This window comes from Indicator indicator, chromosome 5, assembly GCF_027791375.1.
Source record: "Indicator indicator isolate 239-I01 chromosome 5, UM_Iind_1.1, whole genome shotgun sequence".
Classification (NCBI taxonomy): domain Eukaryota; kingdom Metazoa; phylum Chordata; class Aves; order Piciformes; family Indicatoridae; genus Indicator; species Indicator indicator.
This window is the reverse complement of record NC_072014.1, coordinates 30774663-30798857: the sequence shown is the minus strand read 5'-3', so window position 1 is coordinate 30798857 and position 24195 is coordinate 30774663. Positions and strand designations below refer to the sequence as shown.

The 24195-nt window shown below is 41.7% G+C and overlaps 1 protein-coding gene across 1 annotated transcript in view; it reads left to right on the top strand.

Annotated features, from left to right (window-relative positions):
• SEMA5B (semaphorin 5B) overlaps positions 1-24195 on the top strand; it is a 132829-nt gene that overhangs the window by 20274 nt on the left and 88360 nt on the right. The window contains exon 3 of the mRNA XM_054380966.1: positions 9392-9437. Coding sequence (XP_054236941.1) covers positions 9392-9437 — 46 coding nt within the window. The remainder of the gene's footprint in view (positions 1-9391; positions 9438-24195) is intronic.

Here is a 24195-nt window from a genome sequence, read left to right as displayed (position 1 = left end):
TGTAGATGGGAATTCAAGGCTCAGAGGGATTAAGAACAAGCCTGCCCTGTGAAAAGACTGTGATGCTGAAATGGGAGTTTATAGTAGATCTGAAAAGTGTTGCATGTCTGCACCTAACACAGCTACTCCTGCAGCAAGAACGCACTTTCTGGAGTTACCAATCAAAATCTGCATAACTTCAGAGGTTTGTGCACTTGGCCCATGTGGACATAGCTGAAGCTTTTATATGGACTCGCAGAAAACCTGTGACAGAGGTGGGATTTGAACCCTTTCCTGTTGTATTTCTACCTGGAAGTTTAATCACTCGTCCTCAGCCTTGTATCTCCAATCCACGGTCTTGTTGATTCTATAATTCAAAGAAGACATAAGTATTGAAAATGTTCATGAAAGTCTGAAAGTCACACAGTAGGGCTTTAGCATGGCTGAAAAAGTCAAGCCTTATATAGCATGAAGAGATTTATGTGTAAATAACATTGACCACACCAAATGGGCATAGTCAAAGGTTAAATAGTCCACAGGTATGCCCTGTTATCAGCCAGGAATGGCATGCTATTTGTCCCTGACTACAGGGTTTGACTCCATACTTTTCTGAGGCAAATTGACTGAGCTGAATCACTGCCATTTCTGATGGCTTGCATTAGATCATACTGTCTTACACCAGCTTTACCCCCTACTAAGTCAGGTTTGGCTGAGAAATTACCTTGCCAGTTGAGGTATTAATGAGGACGTGAGCAAGCAAAGAGTATGATAATGTTTTTCATTATATCCAGATCGTAGGAGGGTAGCTGTGAAAGCACTGTTGCATAGAAGCCTAGAAAAGCAAATACCATCTTTTCTCACTGTGATTTTTCCTATCAGGCAAAAGAATGTTCTAATTAAAGTTGCATTCTTGTACTGGGGACTGGAGGGGGGCAGGTAGCATGGTGATATGAGAAAAAGGGAGAATCACTCTCTGAAATTAACAGAAACTTTGGAAAGACCATTAATACTTTTTAAAAGAAGCTGCCTGACTTGTATGGTAAAGAATATGGTGAAGGTGAGAACCCTGTGATTAGACATTGCAGCTAGTTAAATCCATAATTGTGAGTGCATAGTTTCTTTACACAGGGAACAAAAGTGTGATTTAAAGTGCAGATTTTAACCTATCTGGTTGAGCTTGGGATAGTTTAGAAGGAGATTTCCCACTCTGATACTGTGCCAGGTGGATTCAGCTCAACCCTTGTGTTAAGTGTGGAGGGGTGAAACCTCACAGGCGTGTCTAGTTCTTACCTATAGACTTTGCTTTCCTCTGCTGGTCTCCAAGGGGTCTGAATTTGGAAAACTCCAAATCTGTGCTGTCCTTGACATACCTCATGGGGAAGAGGGAAAATGCTATGGACAGGAAAGGACAGAAGGACAGTTCTATAATTGTAGGATTCTGGAACTTTGGAGCTTGGCACAAATATTACTCAAAGTGTAACTTTCTATTTTCCTAGTTAAAATTTGTGTGTTTTCTTGGGCACAGAATGTGAATTTCAATTAGCACAATAAATAAATCAAATAAAATGCTGTGCTGAAGTACTGGCAGGTTGCTGGGTTGGCCCAATGCACAGAAGTCACAGATGTAGGAAAGCAAAGAGGCAGCTTTGCTCCAGGTGTTGTACACGGAGAAGAGGGTAAGGCAACAGCAGTCTCTAATCTGTCACCTTTGTTGGCAGAGAAAACAGATGGTTCTTCAAATTGCCTGTAAGGCAGTACCATCTACCTCTCTGAAAATGACCTCACTGGTGTGGTGGTCTCTGTTTTTGCCCACCATTGGAGGAACCAGGCTTTCAGATGACTTGTGGCTGGTGCCTGCACAGCCAGTGCTGTGAGAGACAGTCTTGGTGCAGCACAGGCTGATAGGAAGCATCCTTACAGAGTGAAATGCAGGCCTGACTGGAATAATATCTCATATTCCAGATACAATGAAAATTGGTGATATCCTATCACAAAAGCAGCCACCCATGAGAGGCTCACTTGCTGTAGAATAATTAAGTTTGAAGATTATATTTCAGAGAGTGGGGCGTGAGCAAACAGAAGGTCAGGATACTTTGGCAAAAGCATTTGAGGCTTGAACCTACAGCATCACAGGATGGAGCTGCAGAGCAGTTTCCTTCTGCATTACTGGCAATACTCTCTGTTGCTCTGGTTAAGTTGGTGATATATTAGTTTTATATGGCAGGGCTCACCACGGTTACTCGTATATCACTTTATATCCAGATGTTTAGGTGCTAAGCCTACTGTTCTGTGCCACTGCAAAGGTATTAAAGCCACATGAAGGAGAAGGGATTGCTTGGCAAGAACTAAGCTAACCAGCCAACTCTATCAGTATTTGCATGCAAGTCATGTTGAACTCATCCAGAGTTTGAGGAAGGCTTGACAGAACTTAGCATGTTTATCAGCCTAAGTAGGCAGCTGGGGGGCCTGACAGGAAATATTTGAACAGTAATCAGTGTGTCAGAAGAGAAGGAATTTTACTTATTGAAAGCACAATTAAAAGTAATGGGCAAATAGTTGCTCAAAGGTCCTCATGCAGCTCAGGGCCATATTTGAGGTGCTGGAAGTGCTCGGTGATTCTGCCAACTGAATGAGAGGGGGAGAGAAGAGCTGTCAGCCACATGTCAGGAGAGACTTGAGGTGGCATGTGGGATAATGCATGAAGATCTGAAAGATGGACTTTTCCAGGGAAATAGGAATAAACTCACATGCAAGCTTTGAAAATTTGGCTCAGTTTCCATCTCTGAGGTTTTGAAGAAACTCATCTAGTGAAACAGGGGGAGGGAAATGTAACCCAAGCAAACAAACAATAAAACCCAACCAACAACAAAGTTCAATCATGTTTTATAAATAAATTCAAACAATTGCAAAAAAAAATCCCACTCCCCATTCTGTGAAGTGTGTACCTACTGCTACCCTCCAGAAAACATCTGGTTTGAGGTATCTCTGGAGTGCAGCAAACACTGTCATCCCCAAGGAGGTGGGAACATATTAAGAGGGGCTTTGCCTCTCCTGCCCTGGGAAAGAGAAAGGCCAGAGACACTAGAGCTAGTTTGCTGCTCCTCTTGCAAGCTGATGGAAGAGAGGACAAGGTTGCTTATCCACTTCCTGCTTCTCCCTCCTGCGTGGCAGCAGCCCTCTGTCTAGATTTCTGTATACTGATATAGTTCAAGGATGTCACAGCTTTGCCGCTGTCCTGCATGTTCTGCATCTGCCTCTTTTGACTCTTCCTAGAGCTGGCCCTGAGTAAGCAGCATTGAGCCTGAGCAGATCTGTGCTGTGCACCCTCTGCCACTGGAGTTGATGGTTGCTCTCCATTGACTGGGATATAGAGGATTTCATTTTCAGCCCTGTTTTTATTGAGGAGTACTAAGTGGTAATCAGTGGCAACCCAGAAACAGTAGCTTGGGTTCTGGCTTAATTTGGAAGCTGCTTAATCAGAACAATATGCTGCTTGCATAAGGAGCCTCTTTTAGACGGATGCTGCTCTACCTGTGGCTGGATTTATCAGTGAGGAATGTTGCTTTGGGAAAAGCCATTGCTCATACGGAAACTGCATCATATTCCTGTATACTATTCAGTGTGGTTCTCTGTTGAGCATCTATTGATTTTTAAGGAAGAATGATGTACCAGACAAGTTTTTCTTCAATAGAAACAAAATTACTGGTGAATAAGAATCCAGCCTGTAAGGGAGATGCTGACTCTCCACCTTTTCTGCAGCATGTGTATGTCAAACCCTTCAAATGAATAACTGGAATAGCATTTGTAAACTGATTGTCACATCACACTCTGGAGCAGGCATGTAATTAACTCATTCTGAGAGCAAAGGCCAGAAACATCCTTCAGGAGCTGGATTTCTTGGGAAGGTTGGCTAGTTCAGAGTTGTGGATAACTGTATGAAAAGTTCGGCCACAGCTGGACCTGCATGGAGACACTGTGTATTAATCTAGAATGAGATTTGGTAGCCAGGAGCCCTGGGGTCTGATCTCTATTCCATCATTGACTTACTGTGTGCATTGGAGAAGGTCATTTAACCTTTCTCTGGCTCTTTTCTCTATTAGTATAAAGGGCGAATGATTCTAACCAGCTCCCAGGTTGCTGTGAAGCATAGAAGCTGTGTTCCTGATGTACTGTGGAAGTACAAAGTATGTCTAAGGCCTCCAGGAGCAAAGATAGGAAGAACTGACAGGAGGTGCTGGCTCCTAGCCTGAGGCTCAGCCTCAGCATATGGCTTCCAGGAGTGCCAGAAGGGAGCATGAGGTTTGTCACATGCATAATTCTGTGTCTTGTTTTGTATCACCTGAAGGACCCTGTTTTGTTAATTATTTTTCTTATTATCTACCCTGTGACGTTGTGAGTCCCTCTTGCTGACCTGATTGCGTCACAATTCCCCACCAAGGAAGGGAAGAGAAGAGGGCTGCTGATCTTTTCTTTCCTGGGATCCAGGGATAGGACACATGAAAATGGATCAAAGCTGTGCCAGGGGATGTTCAGACTGGACATTAGGAAGCATTTCTTTACTGAGAGGATTGTCAAACACTGGAAGAGATAGCCTGCCCTGTAATGAAGAAGGGGTGAGCTTCTCATATCTACTCTAAGGTGCAGACGAGTAGGAACACGTAAGTAGGTGTACATGTTTTGTAGTAATACAGACCAACTGAGACAAAGCGACATGGTGTTGGTTTCTGTGTGCATGTCAAAGTCTTGAGAGATCCTGCTGGAGGTCAGCATTGGGGATCTTGTGGCTCTTGATTTGCTAGCAGGGGTTGTTCTGAAGCTCAGAGAGGTTATCTTTCCTGCTTGGTGTGTAAGGAGGGGGACAGAGTTAGGAAACAAAAACAAATCTCACTCATCATTTACATCTGTTCAGTCCATTGGCTGTAGGGGTGTTCCTCCTGATCTAGTACAGCAGAACTGAAAAGTGTGCTCTCCTTTAGTTATAAGGAAACCCTTTTTAATCAGCCAGCATAATGCTAACAGATGCAGTGTTTGAAAACAGGCACAGAAAAAGAGACCCAAATGAACATCTAAAGCATGTTGCAAGCCTTATAATTTCGAAACTCCTAAGAGTAAGGCTCTCTAAGAAAGGGTCTACTGCTATTATTCAAACATATGTGACTTCCCACTGGAAAAGATTAATTTGCCTTGTAGCTCTGTTGTTCAGTGGCATCCTAGAAATACTTTGCTTTGGCTGTAAATTGTTTCAAGGCCAGGCAATGTGTGAACAAGTGCAGGGGCATCATGTTACGAAGTTCATCCAAGGTGTCCTTGGCTATATGAAATAAACACTTAATAAGCAGCTTTGGCTGGGGAATGTCTCATGGCAAGCAGATTTAAATGAATATATTCTTTTTTGAAACACATCTCAACTGCTATTTTGGTATGTATGCTTTGTGGTACCAGGCACAGTGAGCACTTAATCATTTTACAAGGCAGCCAAATACAAATTACAAAGCCAATTAACAAATACTTTCATCTACAGGATTTATACTACAGCTTGGCTCTCTTCATACACAGACTAGCACAGAGGGCCCAGTTTGGGAAAGTAATTCAACATCTACCCAATTTTCATTAGTGTAAATGGCACTTCAGCACCAGTGTGCCCCAGCTCTGGGGGCAAGTTATTCTCCTAACCAGGGCATAGACTAATGGAGTAGGAGATCAGCTCCTGGTTGTGCTGCAGATATGTTCTGTGATGTTGGCTCCGTTGCTCAATCTGTGCTTTAAATGTAAATGAGATCAATGTCTCTTTTTCACTCTTCTGTATATATTTAGATGGCAAATTCTTCAAGACTAGATTGTTAGAGCAGGAAGGTCTTTACAGCAACTACCTTCATATATTTGAGCTGAGGGATAATACCCCCCTGCAGTCAAAGGTGACAGAGAGAGGATATACCCTCAGGTTGTTTAAATAGGCATCTGCCATGAATCAGTCTCCAGAGGAAGCACCATCAACCCACTCTGTGTCTTAACAAAACCACAGTCTTGGCTGAGACTCAGAGTATTACTGTTGAACATGGGATTTTCAAGAAATGCACTGATATTCGTGAATAATAAGGTTAGTAGTAATAATAATTAGCAGTTTGAGACACCTTGCAGTGTCTGTAATATCGTTTGTCCCAGAGTACTTAGACGAGTTTAATCACTTGCTCTGGGGATGGAATGAAGCCACCTCTAGGATGAAACAAAGGTTGTGTTTTAATACCATGGAGTGGTGTGGCATGACCTATTGGGACAGAAATTGAGTGAGAAGGCTGACCTGTCCCTCCATGTTTCTGTACCACCTTTTTACACAGGAGAAGGTGATGCTAGAATAGGTGGTTGAACCAGGCAATCGCTCTTCTGGACTTGTTTTGATGGGTTTAATTTCAGAGAGAATGGAATTAGAATTAGCCAGTGCTCACTTACAAGGCAAAATGGGAGAAAAAGAAAAGACTGAGAAGACACTCATCCATTCATGCAGAAATCTCAGTGTTCTCATTTATTGCTTAATCCTACTCTTTCAGTTGCTTTAAATTATAGTGCAGCAAGGTATTAAACAGACATAACTTCAAACACAAGCAGAAAAAAAGACAGAGATAGGGCAATTCTAGGTACAATAAACCATGTCTGTCATTCAAGAACCTTGTTCATCCTTAGATTGAAATTGCAGTTAAAATGTAATTCATAAAAATGGCACAGTCATATTCAGCAGATCTTTCCCCTTAGCTTTTTACTCCTGGTATGGCTTTGCAGAACTAGTATTCTTAAAAGAGTATGTTATTAATTAAGGATTAGTTTGTTCTAGCTGAGCAGGTCAACTGTGAGTCTGGAGGTGTCTCTGATAGCCTGGTCTAACAACAGTATTTGTGTTACTGTTGATAATATGTGAGAAGGATCAAACAAACAAAAAAAAAACTGCTAGTGGCTGTGCAGACAGCAAGTGAGGGAAGCTAATGAAAAATGTAGGGAAACCCTCATTTCTGTAAGAAAGCCACAAGGTCAGAATTAGAGAGCTGAAGTATGAAGGCTGTGTAAGATCATTGTGCTAGTCACATTAGTACTCCATTCCACCCTGGTTTAGGTCTCAGACACTTGAGTAATATCTCTGCTAATGCTTTGTCCAGGTGCTGTGCAGCAGTCACTAAGAGGACAGAGAGCAGTTTTATTTAAATGGACACTGTTCCTGTCTGCTTCTGTTTTGGCTGAGTGCAATGAAAATTGTGTCCTTTAGAGATGTCTCTTCCATTAAAGATATTTTGGTTAAATTTGCTCTGCGGCATTATCAGGGAAAGAAATCTAATATTAAAATTTATTACTTAGTCAAACTGTCCAGCTTTTCACAAAACTAAAACAAGGAGGTGAAATCTGCATTATAAGACTTCCAAAATCAATGCATTTAAATAGCATGCTTAACAACAGGAGAGCAACTTCAAGTCTTCAGTTATGAGAACTTTCTCCTTAGGGTGTTGTAAGATTGGAGGCCAGTGACAAGCTTAACTTTTCCAGAAGGCTTTAGTTCAGGGCATCTCATGTGCTGGAGTTGCATTAATATTTTGGTGAGAGTAGCATTTGCTTTTCTAAGGGAGGTGTCAGGCTAGTCACTGGATGACAATTTATCTCTGTTTAGAAATTTTTGCTCTGAGTAAGCTTAGTGTCTCTGGTCTGCTGTACGTGCCTGCAGAACTTAATAAAGTCTGTCGCTGATGCTAAAGAGTTAATAACAAATTGCTTGGGAAAGTATACAGCCCTTTGAGACAGAATAGGGTTTCAGACTGCACAAAAGAACTGATGAACCTCCAGTGATAGGACTAGGAGAGAAGATGGAGATTTTGTGTGTGTGAGTACTTCTCTGTGTATAATAATTACTGATATATTTTGTTCAGATATTGCTGATAGGTCTTATCCTTATTCTGGGTGGCCAGACCCAATACAGATTAGGATGATGGGAAAAAAAAAAAAAAGAGCATATCAGAGCTGAAAATTTGGTACGATGAGTTTGACTTCCTGAGTACCCCATGACCCTTGTTCCCATCCTTTACTGACAGTAGCTGCTGAGACCTTTTGATTTATTTATAGAACTGGGACAAAGTATACAGGCAACTCCATGATTATGACTTAAGTGATACACAAGTGAGAGACAACAGTAGAAGGAAAAACTTCTCAGGCCTTGTGGTGGTCATTGTGATCCAATATGAATCTCTTGTATGCCATAGTTTAAATTACTTTATTTGCTTGGGCAAGTGTGCTGCTGACAACACACCCTAAACAAGGCCCTTGGAAGAGTATTTGGGACTTTTCCATCACTATAGGAGCTTTCCACTGATTTTTTTCTGACTTCACTGACCTAAGATTGATACTCCCATTTTCAGTAGATGGGGAATGTCTGTATATTGGGAACTTCTGGAGTGGATGAAGCTGTATCACTGATGTGGTACTTTCTACTACTTAAATAGAGCCACCTCCAAAAAGTAACTCACCTGGCATAATATATGTGTGTGTCTTCTCTGGGAGAATGTGGTGACAGGGATGCTAGAAGAAGATCACAGCTCTTTAGACCCACTGATAGATGGGAATGCAAAAGTAGGAAGCTAGGCATGGCCAAAACCCTCTAGCACATAATCAAGTCCATATGGCTTATTTTGTTGGCTGGGTCCTGGCAAGTGCATTGCCTTAGCAGTCAAAAATGTGAGATAATCCTGTTAACTATGTCTCATCCACTGAGGTTTATGCAAATGTGTGTTCCCTCCTATCTGTGATGGGATATGAACATGCAGAAGGAGGGTTACAAGAGCTCAGCTCATGTGTGGTGTCCCATGCCACAGTGACCTTTGTCAGGAATTCCCTTGCTTTGAATGTGGAGATGCAATGACAAGAGAATTGGGAATATCGTCAGTCACTGCCTTGATTTCCGTGCTGGTTTTTTATGCAGAGACGTTCTGCTGAGAAGTAGCTGTCCCCTACTCCTTTTCCACAAAGTCCTGAATGAGAGTGCCCACAAGAACAGACATGGCATCAGCTTTGCTCCAGCTGACTTCTCCTCAACCCCAATTTTCTCAGAATGTAGAGAAAAACATGAGTGCAGCCATTACAGGACTTCAGCTAAAGCTGTTTGAGGGTTTGAAAACAGTCCCAGTGTTGCTGGGATTTAATTGTGGTTCTTCATTATGGGTTCTGTAATATTTTACTCCTGACCTGCTCAAAATCTTGCTATGGGGGTTTGTTAAGACACTGATGAACAAGGGGCATAGAGCTGTTTTGACATTGTGGCAAAGACTCCAAGAAAAGCTTGTCTGTAGAAATGAATGACCAAAAACTATGAGCTGGTTTTATAACCTTTCCTCTCCTTCTTTGTTAGTCTAACAGTTTGTAATTTTTCTGCTTGTTCATGCAGGAACTACCTCTTCAGACTTAGTCTACACAACGTTTCTCTTATTCAGGTATGTTCATTTTTTACTCTCTGTTTTAGTTGAATTGCTAATGAATGTGTAATATTTGATGCACATTTTCAGAAGCTGCATAGTGTAAATTTACCCAGAGTGATGGAGCAGGGAGAAGACAAAGTCAGAACCAGATGCTTATTCCCACTTCAATGATAATGCTGCGGGAAGGGCTCTTCTAAGCTTGCCCATTTGGACAGCACACTCTGCTCTTAATTCTTGAGTGTTTGGGTGGTAACAGGATCTGCCAAAAGTATGGCATCTTAAGGAACAAAGCATGTAGCGTGACTGATACAGCCTTAAACACAACAATCAATAGAAATCCTTGGCTTTCATTAGAGGAAATGTCAGCAACATGTAGGAGAAGCTTTTACTATTCTCGTCCATCCTCATTTTTAGCCATTGTTGGCCTCTGTGAATATGGATTACTGAGGAGCTGTGCTTTGCTGAATGAATTACAAAAACCAAGGTTGGACTTTCAAGCATTCAAGAGGCAAAATGCATTGAAAGATGTATGTTACCCATGGCAGAATGGAGGTAAAGCAGCTAAAGTTTGAAAGGGCTTGCAAACGCCCAGCAGTATAAGGACTTTCTTCCCACTGCACTGAATCTGGAGTTTAAAGATGCTGCAAAAATTGTTAGTGAAAACCCCAGCTGCTTATGTTAAATAAATAAATACTTACGCTCTGGGATATTTACTTTCTTCTACAGTTGATAGAGCACCGAAGATGCATTCAGCATTTTTGAGACAGGTTGAAGGGCCTTCCTCATGTACCTGACCATGCAAAGAAGCCATTAGAGCAGTATGACAGCCATTCTAATATGCACAAGCCTTTTGCTGTCAGTAAGAGTTACAAGTATAGCTGGAGAAGAGAAAAGATGTTTAATGGTTGTAACATGCATTGAATCTTCCTTTAAAATGAAAACAAAGTCTGGAGTTAGCAGTGACAACAATAAAGAGTTAGAGAAGCTGATACTCCCATTTGGCAGTAGTTTCCCTTTGCAGAGCCATATTAGCATGGTTGGAAAGCTTCCAGCAAGCATACAGGAGAGGGAAGTCTCTGTAGTTATATGAAGTGTCATACCTTCTGCAATGCCTGTTATCACACTGCCTGACACAGCCTTGTGCTTGTCAGATGAGGGTTCCCCTTCCATGAAACCCATTTGCGAATCTCCCTCACCCACTTTTGAAGTGAGGCTTGGCTTGGGACCTTTTTGGTGCAGCAAGCTTCCTTTCCTACACTGCAAAACATGGGAAGTCTCCCTCTATGGCACTGGAGGATGCTGTGGGATCTCCGGTTAACATAATGAGCTTAGTTTGCTCCTGCTTTCTGGGTGTATCCGGTCACTTTGCCAAGACTTTTTGCATGACAAAGAGAGCATGGAATTATGTTGACACACGTGTTGGGAATGATGGAAGTGATTGTTTCCCGACCTAATGGTTGCCTAAGTAGCTGCTTGGCTTGGCTCCATAAAGCACATGATACAGCTTAGAGGCACCCCCTCCTACCTTCCCTTCACTGTGCATCATTTTAAAGATCAGATCAGAGACAAGAAATGCCAGAAACTGGCAAGGGTGAGAGTGCAGTTTAAGAAACAGTCACAATGCTAATTTGGGTTGGTTTGTATCTCTTTGCTTGTTAGTAAAGCACAGTGTGGGTCTTATTTGGCCTGACTTGGGGATAGTTTTTCATCTTGAGATTGTGGTCTGATTTATTTCTGCTCATGGGACTTAGTCTTCAAGTTACCAGTGGTACTAAAACTGTTTCGAGGTGCAGCATTGTGTTGAAAGATGTCTGCTCCCTTCCATTTGTACCTCCATGAGGTGAAGGCAGAAACATGAGGAGCACAGTCTACAGAGAGAGCAGGATATGCCTGTGGAGGGGCAAAGCCTGGCAGTGTGAGGAATGTACCTCTCTACAGTAGGGTTAGGTGAAGTTTAAGGCTGATTTTCACTGAGTGTTTTTGTGCAATCAGCTATATTGGTAGGCTGCCGTTAAGGAATTGCACTTAACTAATAAACGATATGGCAAACAGGTATCAATAAAAACACTGGTAACCCTTTATTAACATGAAAAATTGCCAAAACTCATTAAATAGGATTGTTGTACAGCTGGAATATATCTTTACAATAGGAATGTACAGTCTTTGGGCAAAATACAACAATTCTATGTAAACTGGGAGGAAACAACATGGAAAGAGAAGGTCCTCAGGAGCAGGTAGTGCTCAGTCGCAGTGAGGGGAGACTCCATAAGAACCCTTAAGCCCAGAAGGCAATGAATTAATTACTCACAGCTGATTCTACCCATGTGGGGGATGCTGCAGCTGCTGTGTTAGCTATGAAGCTTAGGGGCGCTCTCGTACGGCACTGGCATGGCAGACTGCCCGCAAGAAGGGTGCCACGTTGTCCCAGGGCTGATCTGGCTTCAGCGGACGGCAGGCAGTTAACGACGCTTCTCACGACGGGCGCTTGCTTGGTCTCTGGGTAAACTGAGGCACGGCATGATTCTAGCGGCAAGGGGAAGCAGGCTAGGTGGCTCTGGCTTCTAGGCTCTTGGCTTCTCTGACTTGCTGTGTATGGGCTCATGGCTTTATGCCAGGCTCCAGACCAGGCGCTCGAGGCAGGGTGGGGCAACTCAAGGCAGCAAGGCTTGAAAGCAAGGCTTGAAGCAAGGCAAGACAACTACAAGTCAGCCTGTATATATAGCTTGCCCGAGGTCAATTAGAGGCCAATAGGGACAACTGAGGCAAACACGTAGCTGCCCAATGGAAAGGCATTCTGCCAGGCTATAGCCATAAAAGGCTGAAACAAAGGCCTTGTTTCTGGGGGAGCAGTGGTCAGCACACCTGCTCTCACCCCGGGTAAACAACTTGTTTACCAGACATGCACGGGTCCTGTCCCCTTTGTTCCTTTTCCTGCGTTGCCCTTACTTTCTGCAGGAAGGAGGGGAGAGAGGGGGACCATGTCTAGACATCTTAAGGCATGTCTGGGTTTGTGCTGGGCCATGTCATGGCCCTACTATGACAGCTGCACTGTGGGGAAAAGACAAGGGCACGTTTCAGCCCCACAGCTGTCATGGAAAGGAGAGGGGGCCAGGGTGTTCCTGTGAAGGAGAAGACTCTTAATTGTCTTCAGCAAGGGTGTTCACGCCATCTCACAGGAGCAATATTCCTATGCCACCCCTTGCTCCCACAGCAAACTCAGTACTTCTAAGTGTCTCATTGTGTAATGGGTAGATTGACTAGCTCATTCTACCTAATGTATGTTTTCTTTGACAGTTACCTGTTCTTTAACCAGAAAATTAATACTTCCTGCTATTGAGCAGGCCATAATGTTTTTCATCACAGCATTACTTCATTCATTGCTTTTCAGTGGGAATAAATTCTTCTTTTTCTGGGTTTTAATCCCCTTTATGAATACTGTGTATCACAAACCCAGGGTTAACTATGCCATTACTCTCTGATTTAAGAAGTTTTCAGTTCACAAAATTTAGATGACTAAGCTCTTTCCTTCTACCTGTTGAATGGCTGTGGAGGCCTTTCATTTGAACCCAATGCAAAATCAGCTAAAATGATCAAGAGTTCTCCATCATCTTCAAAGATCCTTTTGTGAAATTGTAACTCGTGAAAATACATTTTAGGAGTTGTCAGTTGCAGAAGCTGAAGTTATGGTGTTACCCCTGAATCTATGTTGGACTGCCAGTGATATAAACTTCATTATGTAATCTCCACAGCCAAGAATGCTCTGGAGTGTTGTGTAGCTACTCCATGTTGTTTGGATAAGAAGTTATTGTATTGGAATTGAGGTAGGCTAGAAGACAAAATTGAGCATCATATGGGAACATTACTAAATAAAAGTTGTATAAGAAGGTAATGTTACCTTATAGAACAGTTGAGATTTCAGGGAAGAGGAGAAAGAGAGGTAGATATTAGAATTAGCTGTTGGACTGTATTTTAAAGGAATCATTTCCTTTCTGTGGTTGTTTCTCCAAGATGGTAGTGCTGAGCTTTTACATGAGAACTAGTGAGTGGAGCAGAGACTGAAGCAGCATAAGCTCGTTTCCTGCTTCACAAAACAAACTGTCCTGACTTCTCTGAGAATTTTTTCCCTTTCTCATTTTGTTTCTGAAATATGTTTCAGAAATTCCATTTGGGACCTGGGAAATCTTTCACTAAGTGTGTTTTAGCTGCATGAGTGGTGGTGGTGGTGAATATTTTTCTGAGAAACATTTTTGGCTGAATGTCAATATTGAGAAGCAAATTGAGGCCAAATTGTTTTGGGGATCACTTGTGATTTTGTCTACCTGCCTTTCTTGCCAAAACTGAGGCACATTGTTAAAGAATTTCTGAACATCAGCATATTGAGATGCCCCAGTTGGGATATCCAAAAGTACCTCTTTGGTGCTTTAGCACGTAGTATTAAAAAACATTCATATTCTTGCAGCAGTCAAGAAGCACAGTTTTAAAATGGATACTATTTCCTAAATCTTTTAGTATCTCTTAAACAAAATCCCTGCAACATGTTTCATCTCCATCTTTAAATGGTTCCCTTGTATGCATTGTAAGCTCTAAGTATTAGACATTTTATAGAACACATTTTAAAAATTATGTGTACTTGGAGCACATGGTGTATTTAATTTATGCATGGGTCTGAAACAAGGTTAGCTCCTAATCTGCAGCTTTCACAGTGAGGCCATAGAAAAGTCTGGTTTGTACTGGAGTTTGTAATTATTGGAGGAGGTGGAAGGGTCACTTAAAAAACATAAGCCTTTGAGCAAATTTTTAGAAATGCACGATGCTGATTAGGACTTCTTAGGAAGGAATGCTATTCTTTACTGTGTGTTAAAAGCAGGCTACTTGGCAGGCATTTCATAAATCCCAGTGCAGTGCCTACCCCCTGTTCACCCTGATTTTGCTTGAAAGTTCTCAGTTGAATTGAGTGGAAAATAATTTTTCCAACCTTTCTGAGATGCCAAGATTTCAAACTTTTTTCTGCACTGAGATGAAAACAAGACTTTTTGACATCTCTGCAAAATCTGAAAGAGGAAGTAGACACATGGTTACTTGGGATGCAAATATTCTCAGACAAGTTATTTTCTGACGCATCAAGAGAGAGGATTTAAATGTGCTTTTCTTGCATCTCAAGCGATTGACCTGGTTTGTTTAGGGCATCTTTTAAAATTTTCCTTTCCTTTACATTGTGACCAGAAATTTTCCTCTAGATCCAAGGTTCCTTTTTGGGCTTTCATCTAATTAGTTTAATAAACACTGTTAGAATTTCATAAAATGTTTTTATTTCAATAAAGTCCTGACATACACTTGCAGAGGATGTTTCATATCAACCAGAGTCACTTTGAGATGCACCTGTTCTAGTGTGGCCTTCTCCAATCAGCAACTAAGCCTCAAGCAGCCACTCCCTGACTCCCTGCCTCAGGGCAATGTGGGACAGAATTAGAAGAGTAAAAGTGAGAAAACTCAAGGGTTGACATAAAGACAACAAGTGAAGCAAAAGCCACACACTCCAGCAAAGGAAAACAAGGAATTCATTCACCAGTTCCCATCAGCAGGCAAGTGTTCAGCCACCTCCAGGCAAGCAGTGCTCCATCATGTGTAATGGTTACTTGGGAAGACAAATGCCATCACTCTGAACCACCCCCTTTCTTTCTTCTTCCCCAGCTCCATATGCTGAGCATGATGTCATGTAGTGTGGAATATTTGGTCAGCTGGGATCAGCTGTCCCAACTTTCCTCCCAACTTCTTGTGCACCTCCATCCTGCTCACTGGTGGGGCAGTGTGAGAAGCAGAAAAGGCCTTGACTGTGTAAGAGAGCGGATTGCTCAATAATGCCTAGAACAGCCCTGAGTTATCAACACTGTTTTCAGCATAAATCCAAGCCATAGCCCCATACGAGCTACTATGAAGAAAGTTAACTCTGTCCCAGACAAAACCAGCACAAGTATAAAAGTGAGGATAAGTGGCAGAGTTTAACTTGTTTTTTCTCTGTACAGGTGAATAAAATATGATGAACAAAACCAATGGGAAGCAGTGAGTAATACGGTTTACAGCGCAAATTGTCACTCAAGTAATTTTTCCTGGTGAAAATACTTTACTGGGAAAGTTTAAGCAGAATACATTCACAAAGCCTTGGTGCTTGGTGTTTACTTGCAGATCCATCCTTGAGCCAGAGCTGTTCCCAGTTTTCAAAATGTCCTTTAAAAATCACAAGGAAAGTAGGCATTGATATGCAGCATAAACCCATGGGTGCTCACAAGATGGCTCAGCTTTGCTGAATATAATCATTTCTTCAATCTAGCTGGAGTGCCAAGATTATTATCTAATTCAAAATACAGTTTGGGAAGCAATTTTGGGAAAGATTGTGAATGCTTTGCCTATATTTAAGTTCTACTAAGCCACCTGACAGGAACTTCATTTTGAAGTGTTCATGGATAAGCTTCACTTTCCAGATGTCATTTTTTAAAAAGTAGTTTATTATTTGTTACTTGCAGATTCCCAGATACATCTTTGAATTATACGGCATATCTTTCTAGATAAAACTTTTATTTCTAGGCCAATGCAATTCCCTCATTTAAAAACATAATCAAAACCTCTACTAGAGCAGATGCAGTCTTTAATATGTGGCTCGTAGCTGAGTTATGATTGTCACATATTTTATCAGTACGCTACATTTTTTATTAACAGATTAACATATAAATCTATGCATAAATCACCTTCCAAAGCTGCACCTAAAACCCCTCACTCTCAGACAGGAGGTTTAAAGCTGTGCCATAATAAAGCTTATATTGGCTGAACAAACTTTCTGGCAAATTCAGCTTTTTATTCTTATGGTTTCAGGTTCCCCAAACAAAATCTACTCCCTGAATACACCCTTCCTTAAAGTGACTCACCAGGATATAGATTGTGGCTTTCAGGTGAAGGTCTACCTAGGATTTATCTAAGTGAGAAATTTCTACCTGAATTGGGAGATGAGGGAAGAAAAGGCATGTCAGACTGGAGGTGGTCTGAAGACTGGTCTGAAGGCCACACTTCATCCTTCAAGGACAGAGTTCTCCATCTCTGAGCTGCCAGCAACTGTACTCTTTGATAGGCTCCAGCATATGCTGTTGGGAGCCAACCTCGTGCTGATGTTACTCATCGCCTGGAATTCAGAGAGCAGATAAATCAAATCTTCTATCATATTCTGTAGTGTTGAGTGATTTCTGAACACAATATCCCCTCTGTCTAAGAGAACCCAACTTGGGAGTCCCCTTACAGACAGCAAGACATAAGTCCAGGTCTAGCTTTAAATAAATGCCTGCTTTCCTTTGAGAATTTTCTGAGTTAAGAACGTTCTGCATACTCTATCAAGTGAGAATACATTTCCATATGTGCATTCATACGTTTGTTAAGCTGGTCTGGAGTGAAGTGCCTAGTTGTGAGAAATGTAACCGTGGGTATTTAGGCATGCTCTAGGAAGTTCTCATATATGCATTCATATCTACATTTATATATGTACACATGCATATATATGTATGCAGGATCCTCTATACACAGAAGGATCATATCCATAGGGTTGTATAGCACATATAGGTTCAGGACCTGTACCTATTTGGATTGATACTTTGCATTAAACAGGGCAGCCTTTGCAGAGTCAGTGAAGGGCACAGAACTGATTTGCACCTGGAGAGGAACTACACTTCTATGTTCACATGGTGAAGTGAGGTTTGTGTGATGACTGTCAGCCATGGATTGCCACCTGCTCTCCTGGGTGACTTGTTAGTTGTTATTCCTCCCTTCCCTTCCTCACGTCACCTGTAAGCCAAAACTACTACAGCAGTTTTGGCCTTTGTCAGCAAACAGCATTCAGAACCTGAGAATTTAATTAGCTGAAGTCCCTTACTGATAACAGTAGCATATTGGGCTCTTTATTTGATAAAACAGTGTCAGGCATTTTATGTGTTGGGAATGAAGACTAATGGTCTTATTTCACAGAATCACAGAATGGTAGGGGCTGGAAGTGACCTGAAAAGACCATTTAGTTCAGCCCCCTTGCCAGAGCAGGATCACCTATACCAGATCACACTGGAATAAATCCAGGTGCGTCTTGAATATCTCCAGAGAGATATTCAGCTTAGAGTCATGACCATTAAACATCCTTTAGATTAGATAGGGAAAAAGAAAAAAAAGTTTAAAAAAACCCAACAACTTCCTTGGACTTCTTGTATCTTCTCACCAATGTTGCCTCTGTTTCTTTGCAAAATGTAAGTTGGTTTGCTTACTTGCCCCTTTTTCTCCATGTGCTGCTTCCCATTCCACCAGCACCCAGCAGAGGCTCTTGAGGATGTGTTCTTACACCTTGGCTGTTCCCTGCCCTGACATATGCATTCATCTGTGGCTGCTGTCAACAAATCCACCTCTGCAAATGTTCCCAAGAGGCAAATCAGCCTCTTGGTACAGACTACACCTTAGCTAAACTGATATTTATATAAACAGAGATTTAAATAAAAATATGCTGCTTTTAAATCATAATTACTTTAGGGATGTGGGATATTTTTAGACACAGGAGAAGTTTATTCTCTAGCTGGAAATGTTGGCTTGCCACAAGTCAGGAAAGTGTTTCCAAGTTGCTCCTGTCACAATTAGGCTGCTCTGATTCGATCGACAGGAAAGGTTCTAACACAGGATGGGTTTTGATGCAGCACCTTTGCTAAGAGATGTGGCAACAGCAGCCTACTGAGTTTCACACACCAAGCACAGGGTTCATACAGTCAGCTCCTGCCTCATGCCCTCCTGGAGAGCAGGTGATGCCCCGCTGCAGTCTCTCATCTGTTCAGCAAGCTCAGGTTTGTGGAGGTGGTGGACTGCCAGTCAGTGGAGCCTGGGGACAGGTCCTGGCACCCTGCTGCAGCCAGCGCTGTGGTTTACTGTTTCTCAGGGCTGTGCTTTTCCTGCCTGGGACCTGGCACCCTGACCCATCTCCCAAGAGTGGGAGCTGAGTTGCACATGCTGGGAAGTCAGAAGTAAGAGAAATCCTTGAAGACACAAAGGACTGCAACTTACAAGATGAACAATAGACTATCTGGGCCAATTACAGCAAAAAGAAGCAGGTTGTAGTTCTTTTTAAGGCTGAGAATACAGAGAAATACCTACATTTCATTCTCAAAGTAGAGTTTTGGAGAGATCTAAATGATTCACGTCCCTTGCACTGGCTCTCTGTACAGGATTAAGTTTGACCCTGATAGTATCCAGTCATTTATAGTGAGAGCATTAAAAAAAAAAAAAATCACCATTTATTGATTTGCATCTCTCTAAAAGGGCCCATGAATGACCTCATATGTTTCCTTTAAAATCAACTATTGAGCTCTTAGAGAAAAAAATAAAAGAATTACTTTATAGTAAATACATTTCATGTCAGTGTGTGTGCTTTTTCCCTAGATAAATAATCCTACTTTTCTCTGTTAGTACCAGTTTAGCTGATGTGTTTTACAGCTCCTTTTAAATGCAACAGATCTGAATGACTAATGCAAGGGGATTATTTGAGCCAGGAGCTACACAGCAGAGTCACTGACACGGCCTGCACAGCTGTTACCAGAGATCCAGAGCTGGGAAGCAGAGATGGGAACAGTTTGCTCATCGCTCCCACAGGACATCAATCCTGTCTCAGCACAGCAGGCACAGTTTCCCTAAATACTTTTGAGAGCCTCAGAGAGCTTTGGCCTCCAAGGTTCACCCACCTTCCCCAGTCTGAGCTTAAGGAAAGCACAACCCACGTGCTAAGAGGACAGATGAGTAAATAGGCGCAAACTTAACTATGCCTATCATATCTCCAGCCACCTTGGCTGGAGCAAGATGGCAAGTTTTCAGGCTCAGAGTCTTTCTTCAGGGCTGCAGGAGAAGTAGCAAGCCTTCAGCTAAACAGCAAACAGCTGCTCTGAGTTGCCTGCTAATGGATGGTCAATAGGAGGGGAATGCTGGGCTCCCTGGAGGAGGGTTAGGGCTGTGGGGTATAAATGAGTTGCTGGGTGCTGCCACAGCTTAAACAGTCAACAGGAACAATGATCTTATGGGTGTTGAACTGTTCTTCCTTCATCTAAAAGTTAGCACGCTGTGGTTATGGCTCTCTGCTGCATTTTTATCTGTGATATGAATGGGCAGAGACCAAGCTCTTCTGAGACTGGAGAATCTCAGTGTGGAAGAAGGCATGCAGAAAAAACTACATATTTCTCTCATTGCCTGTGAGTTTGGATAGCATGGACTAGCTGCCTTATTGTAGACAGTCTGAGTTTTCTTTTCTCCACAAGTGAAGCTGAGATAATGGTACCTGGCCTTTGAAATGCTTTCCATTAAGTGGCTTTCTATTTATGATGTAAATATTATACATGATGATATGCAGGGAATTTGACTTACTCACCAGTCTGCAAAGCTGTTATGTTCTGATTCATAGTGCATGTAATATTGACCAGTTGTTAGCTTCACTCCTGCTTTCAAGGTAACCAGTATTCAACTTCAGCATGTCCATATGTTTAAAATGGACCCATTTTTCACTAAGCTTCTTAGAAGAAAATATTTTAATGCAAAAATACAGTAGTTGGAGCCTGCTAGGGGTGAAATGTAACAAAAATATATCTCTTCAAATAAAAATACTTAAGTATAATTCTGGAATTTTTTTCCTCACTTGTTTGTTTGGATTTTTTGAAAAGAGAACAGCTTGGAAATAATTTCAAGGGAGGTTTAATAAAAATATGTTTTTGCCAGAAACACTTTTGTGTCAGGAATGTACATCAAATCCCATATATTTTTTAATTATTCAGACAGGAGACAAAGCATCGTTTAAAGGTTTTTGAAATAGAGTGGTTTAATTCCTTATAAGTAAAGAAAAATGAATAACACAGCTGCAGCCATTTGTGTAGGCTGCAAGGTTGCTCCAAGGTTGCTTTGTTAAGAATGTTAAAAAAGTTCCTATGTTGACTTGGGATTAGTAAGAGACAAAGTGTAGTTGCCTAAGAGGAGAGGATTTTGATGTCTTGGGTAGAAAGGAATGATCAATAGTTCATAAATGTAACAGTAGTAAATACAGTGACAGGAGAAAAAAAATGTATGCGGCTAATATAATTGTTACAAATTTAGTTGCTTTCACTGTGAGATCAGTTACTGAGGATTTAAGAACAAGGCAGAAGAAAGCAAAAGATTGTGGTGGCTTTTTTTCTCAGTACAAGATAAATGTGAGAGCACTGAAAACCACCAAAAAGGAGATAGAGGCAGCACAAAGAAGTATGATGCATTAATCCTGTTGGGAAATCATTTTGTATTCCCTCATCTTAATTATAAGGCATATTCTCAAAATTCATTTGTGGAATCTTTGACCTTGGTAGAGGTCAATGCAAACATGCTAGAGGGTAGGTGAGGGAAGAGCAGCCAGGTGGCAGGGGTAATATAAGGGCAGGACTCAAACTGAAGGAAATTGAAAAACAAATCCTGAGTTGGCAGGAGAGTGCAAGCTGGAGAGTAGAACAGAGGAGCTGGAAGGAAGGAATAAAAGACTGCATCAGAGTCATCTTTGCAGAAGGTGCAAATAAATTCCTTGTTGAGATGAAGCTTGGCAGAGCTCACTATGGCATCAGGTGCTGACGTCTGGTGTTGGAAAAGAGGAGGCAGAAGCAAGGCAAACTGTGACAGACCAAGCAGGGAGTCTGAAGGCATCTGTTTTCCAGGCTTAGGAAGAAGTTAGGTAAATTGATGCTACATGCAGTGATGGGGCTCTGGCTGCTTGCAGCAGCAGGCAGGGACAGTGTCTAGCTGAGCTGGGTGGCCAAAGACAGTAGCAGGTAGAAATACTTGAACTTTTGGTAGTGGGATAGGAATGAAGCAGAGAGCTATCACCCCTAACATTGCAGTCCAGTCTTTATTTAAGTTGTTATGTACTTCCATTTTGCAGCAGTAAGATTTGAGAAATATCTTTTGGATTCTTGATAAGTCACCCACGTTACGTTTCCCCCGAACAGACTCCTTGTGCTTTTCTGAGACAAGAATTTAATTTGCATTGATCAAGTGCTGAACTCAACTACTGTATGTATTGCTGGTGATGTGATGGGACTTGAAATGCGAAACTTTTGAGGTAGAGATGTAAAAATAATGGAGAGATCCAGGTCCTTTCTAGCTTGTCATCTCCCCACTGACCACTGAAAATTGTTGCTGTGTATGTAGATAACCAGTGTGGTCACAGATTTCCAGCATATTTAGGACTGGATGGATGTTGGCTTTACACTTAATTGGAAATTCTGGGGATAGGAGCTGGGGGCAGCAAACGGGGAATTCAATGCTGTTGGTTCTTCACTTTCTCTGTATTTAGTGTTCCTTGGTGATGAAGCACAGATGGTCTTAGATTAAGGAAAAAAACATACCAGAACTGCAGGCTAGGCTCAGACTGGGGAGTTAAGCTTGACATGAAATAAGCAGAAGGCTGTAATTAGCTTATCAAGAGCATTAGGCACCTGGTGGAGGAGCAGGTATGTAATGAAAAATGTACCTATAGAACAATAAAAAACAATACTGAAATCTGTTTTATGAAACATGGGGGAATTTTCATTACTGCCTTCCTCTTCTAGCACTCTGGCAATATCTAAAAGGTCCTACTGATGCTTGGTTATTAGTGGTTTATCAGAAATGACATTTTCTGACAGTTTGTGATGCTAAGCACCAAACTCCATAGAAGCTCAGAGAGTCTAAAGGTCAAAATATAGGTGTGTTGCCAACAACTTGCTTGAAAATGATGCCCCATGCTTGCATGTGCACTGTGTGTACTCCCTGGTTTTAAGTATAAGTCATCTCACTGCTCTCTCTTGTTCTTTTTCTCTCTATTTCTCAGCCACATGTTGTCATTCACCCTAACCCTAGAATTCAAGCTCACTGGGGCAAAAAACTGCCATTTAGTTTTAAGCAGAAATGCCTCACAGAGTGCAGCTGAGTACTCCACATGCTTCCCCAGTACATGTCAAAATCCTGGTGTCTAGGAAGAGGAGTCTGCATCCTTTCTCTAGGTATGCAAACCAAATTGAAATTCAGACATATATCTGCTGAACTGAGTAGGGAAAGTATAAGACCTCTTTTTAGCTGAGGACTGAGAATTTCCCCCCCCGAAAGCTCAAAGACTATTACTTTAAAATGGGGAAGAGCAGGGAGGAGACTCTGGTTTTACTTAAGCTCCCATGGAACAGGCAGGATCTCTGTATGCTGCCTGCCTTGCAAAACTTTCCCAGTCTCTCTGGCTTGCATGAAAGTGGCCTTGGCTAATGAAAGTAATCTCAAAGCTTTTCTTTTGTCTCAGTAATGTGTCTTTCACTTAGTTAAAGATTTTTTTCCCCTTTTTGTTGTATTACACCAAGCTTAAGTACACAGACAGAAAAGAATGTTGATAGGATAAATTGAATGCCACATACATTTATTTGTTTAATCATGCACTGCCACTTTTTTTCAAGCCAAGACAGGACTCAAACCATGTTCAACCTGTTACAAAGTTTTAATGAGGATATATTGCAGTGTTTGTCATCTGAAAGAGTATTAGGCCCCTCCTAAAGCAATAGATGTGATTTCTCTAAAGAAAAGCAGGAAGCACAGAACATTGAAAATGTTGAGTTCTTCATTAGTCTATTTAATACTGCAGGATGTGCTGATTTTGATTCTTGAATCTCAGCCTAATTGTTGGGAGAATCAGATCCAAATTGGGCATTTCCTCAAACTTATTTTAGCTCCTTCCCAAAGCAAAGGAAAAAATGCTGAACAAGTATATTCAATGATGTAACCTGGAGAGGAATAAAGAATGCAAGAGTATCCCACTTTAGAAAGCTGATAATACACAGAGGTTTCACATGTGCTTCAGTGACTGCATTTTCAGTTTGAAGCATATATGGGAAGATTGCTTTTCATAGCTGAACTCTTAATGTAAGTGCACAAAACTGTACTCAGTTGACTGTGCAGGATTTGTCCAGTCTGCCTCAGAAGCAGAGAGGGGGAGGGAACATAAAATGTACAGTGGAGAACCCTTAACATCTCTACATAGCAGTGAGCTTCAAAGAGGCACAATGGCAAGGAAACCCAGAGGAGAAAAATGAGGGAGAATAAAATCGCTTCGCTTGATGCAGAAATACAAAGGAGACTATAGCCATGGCAAATTGATTTTGTACTGAATATGGGCTGGTCCACTGGAAGGGTTTTTGAACCTCCTACTCCAGAAATCATTGTGCAAAACGGTAAGAGGAGGCTGCTTAGAAGTCTTGTCACATCCATCAGTAGAGCCCACAAAGAGGAAGGAGGGATTTAGTGCTGAAAGGCGACTCTGCCAAAGAACATAAAGGGGTGGAGATGGACATCTTTTAGTGGTAGAGAAGCTTCGAATGAAGAATTACCTCCACTTTATCAAGGGCAGCCATTGCTGTGACTCTGAGTTGGCTCACTTCTTAGAAATAGCTTGTCATACTTTGTTTGTAGCAACTGAAGAAAAATAACCCCACAACAAAACTTGTTCTTTACAGAACAAGCAGTGCTAGTGATGTGAGAAACAGTGCTGTGTTGCCCACCTGGCCAGTGTCAACTGCACCTGCAAACACTTCAGCTGTACTCAGATATCCCTCTGTGTTTGACTGCAGAGGAATTTTTCTTTAATAATCTTTGACTCAGTGCATTTTAACCTCTTTACTTAGTTATTTTATTGATTTACCATATAATCTTATGTCTCTGTAATCTCCAGTACATTTGGTAAATGTTT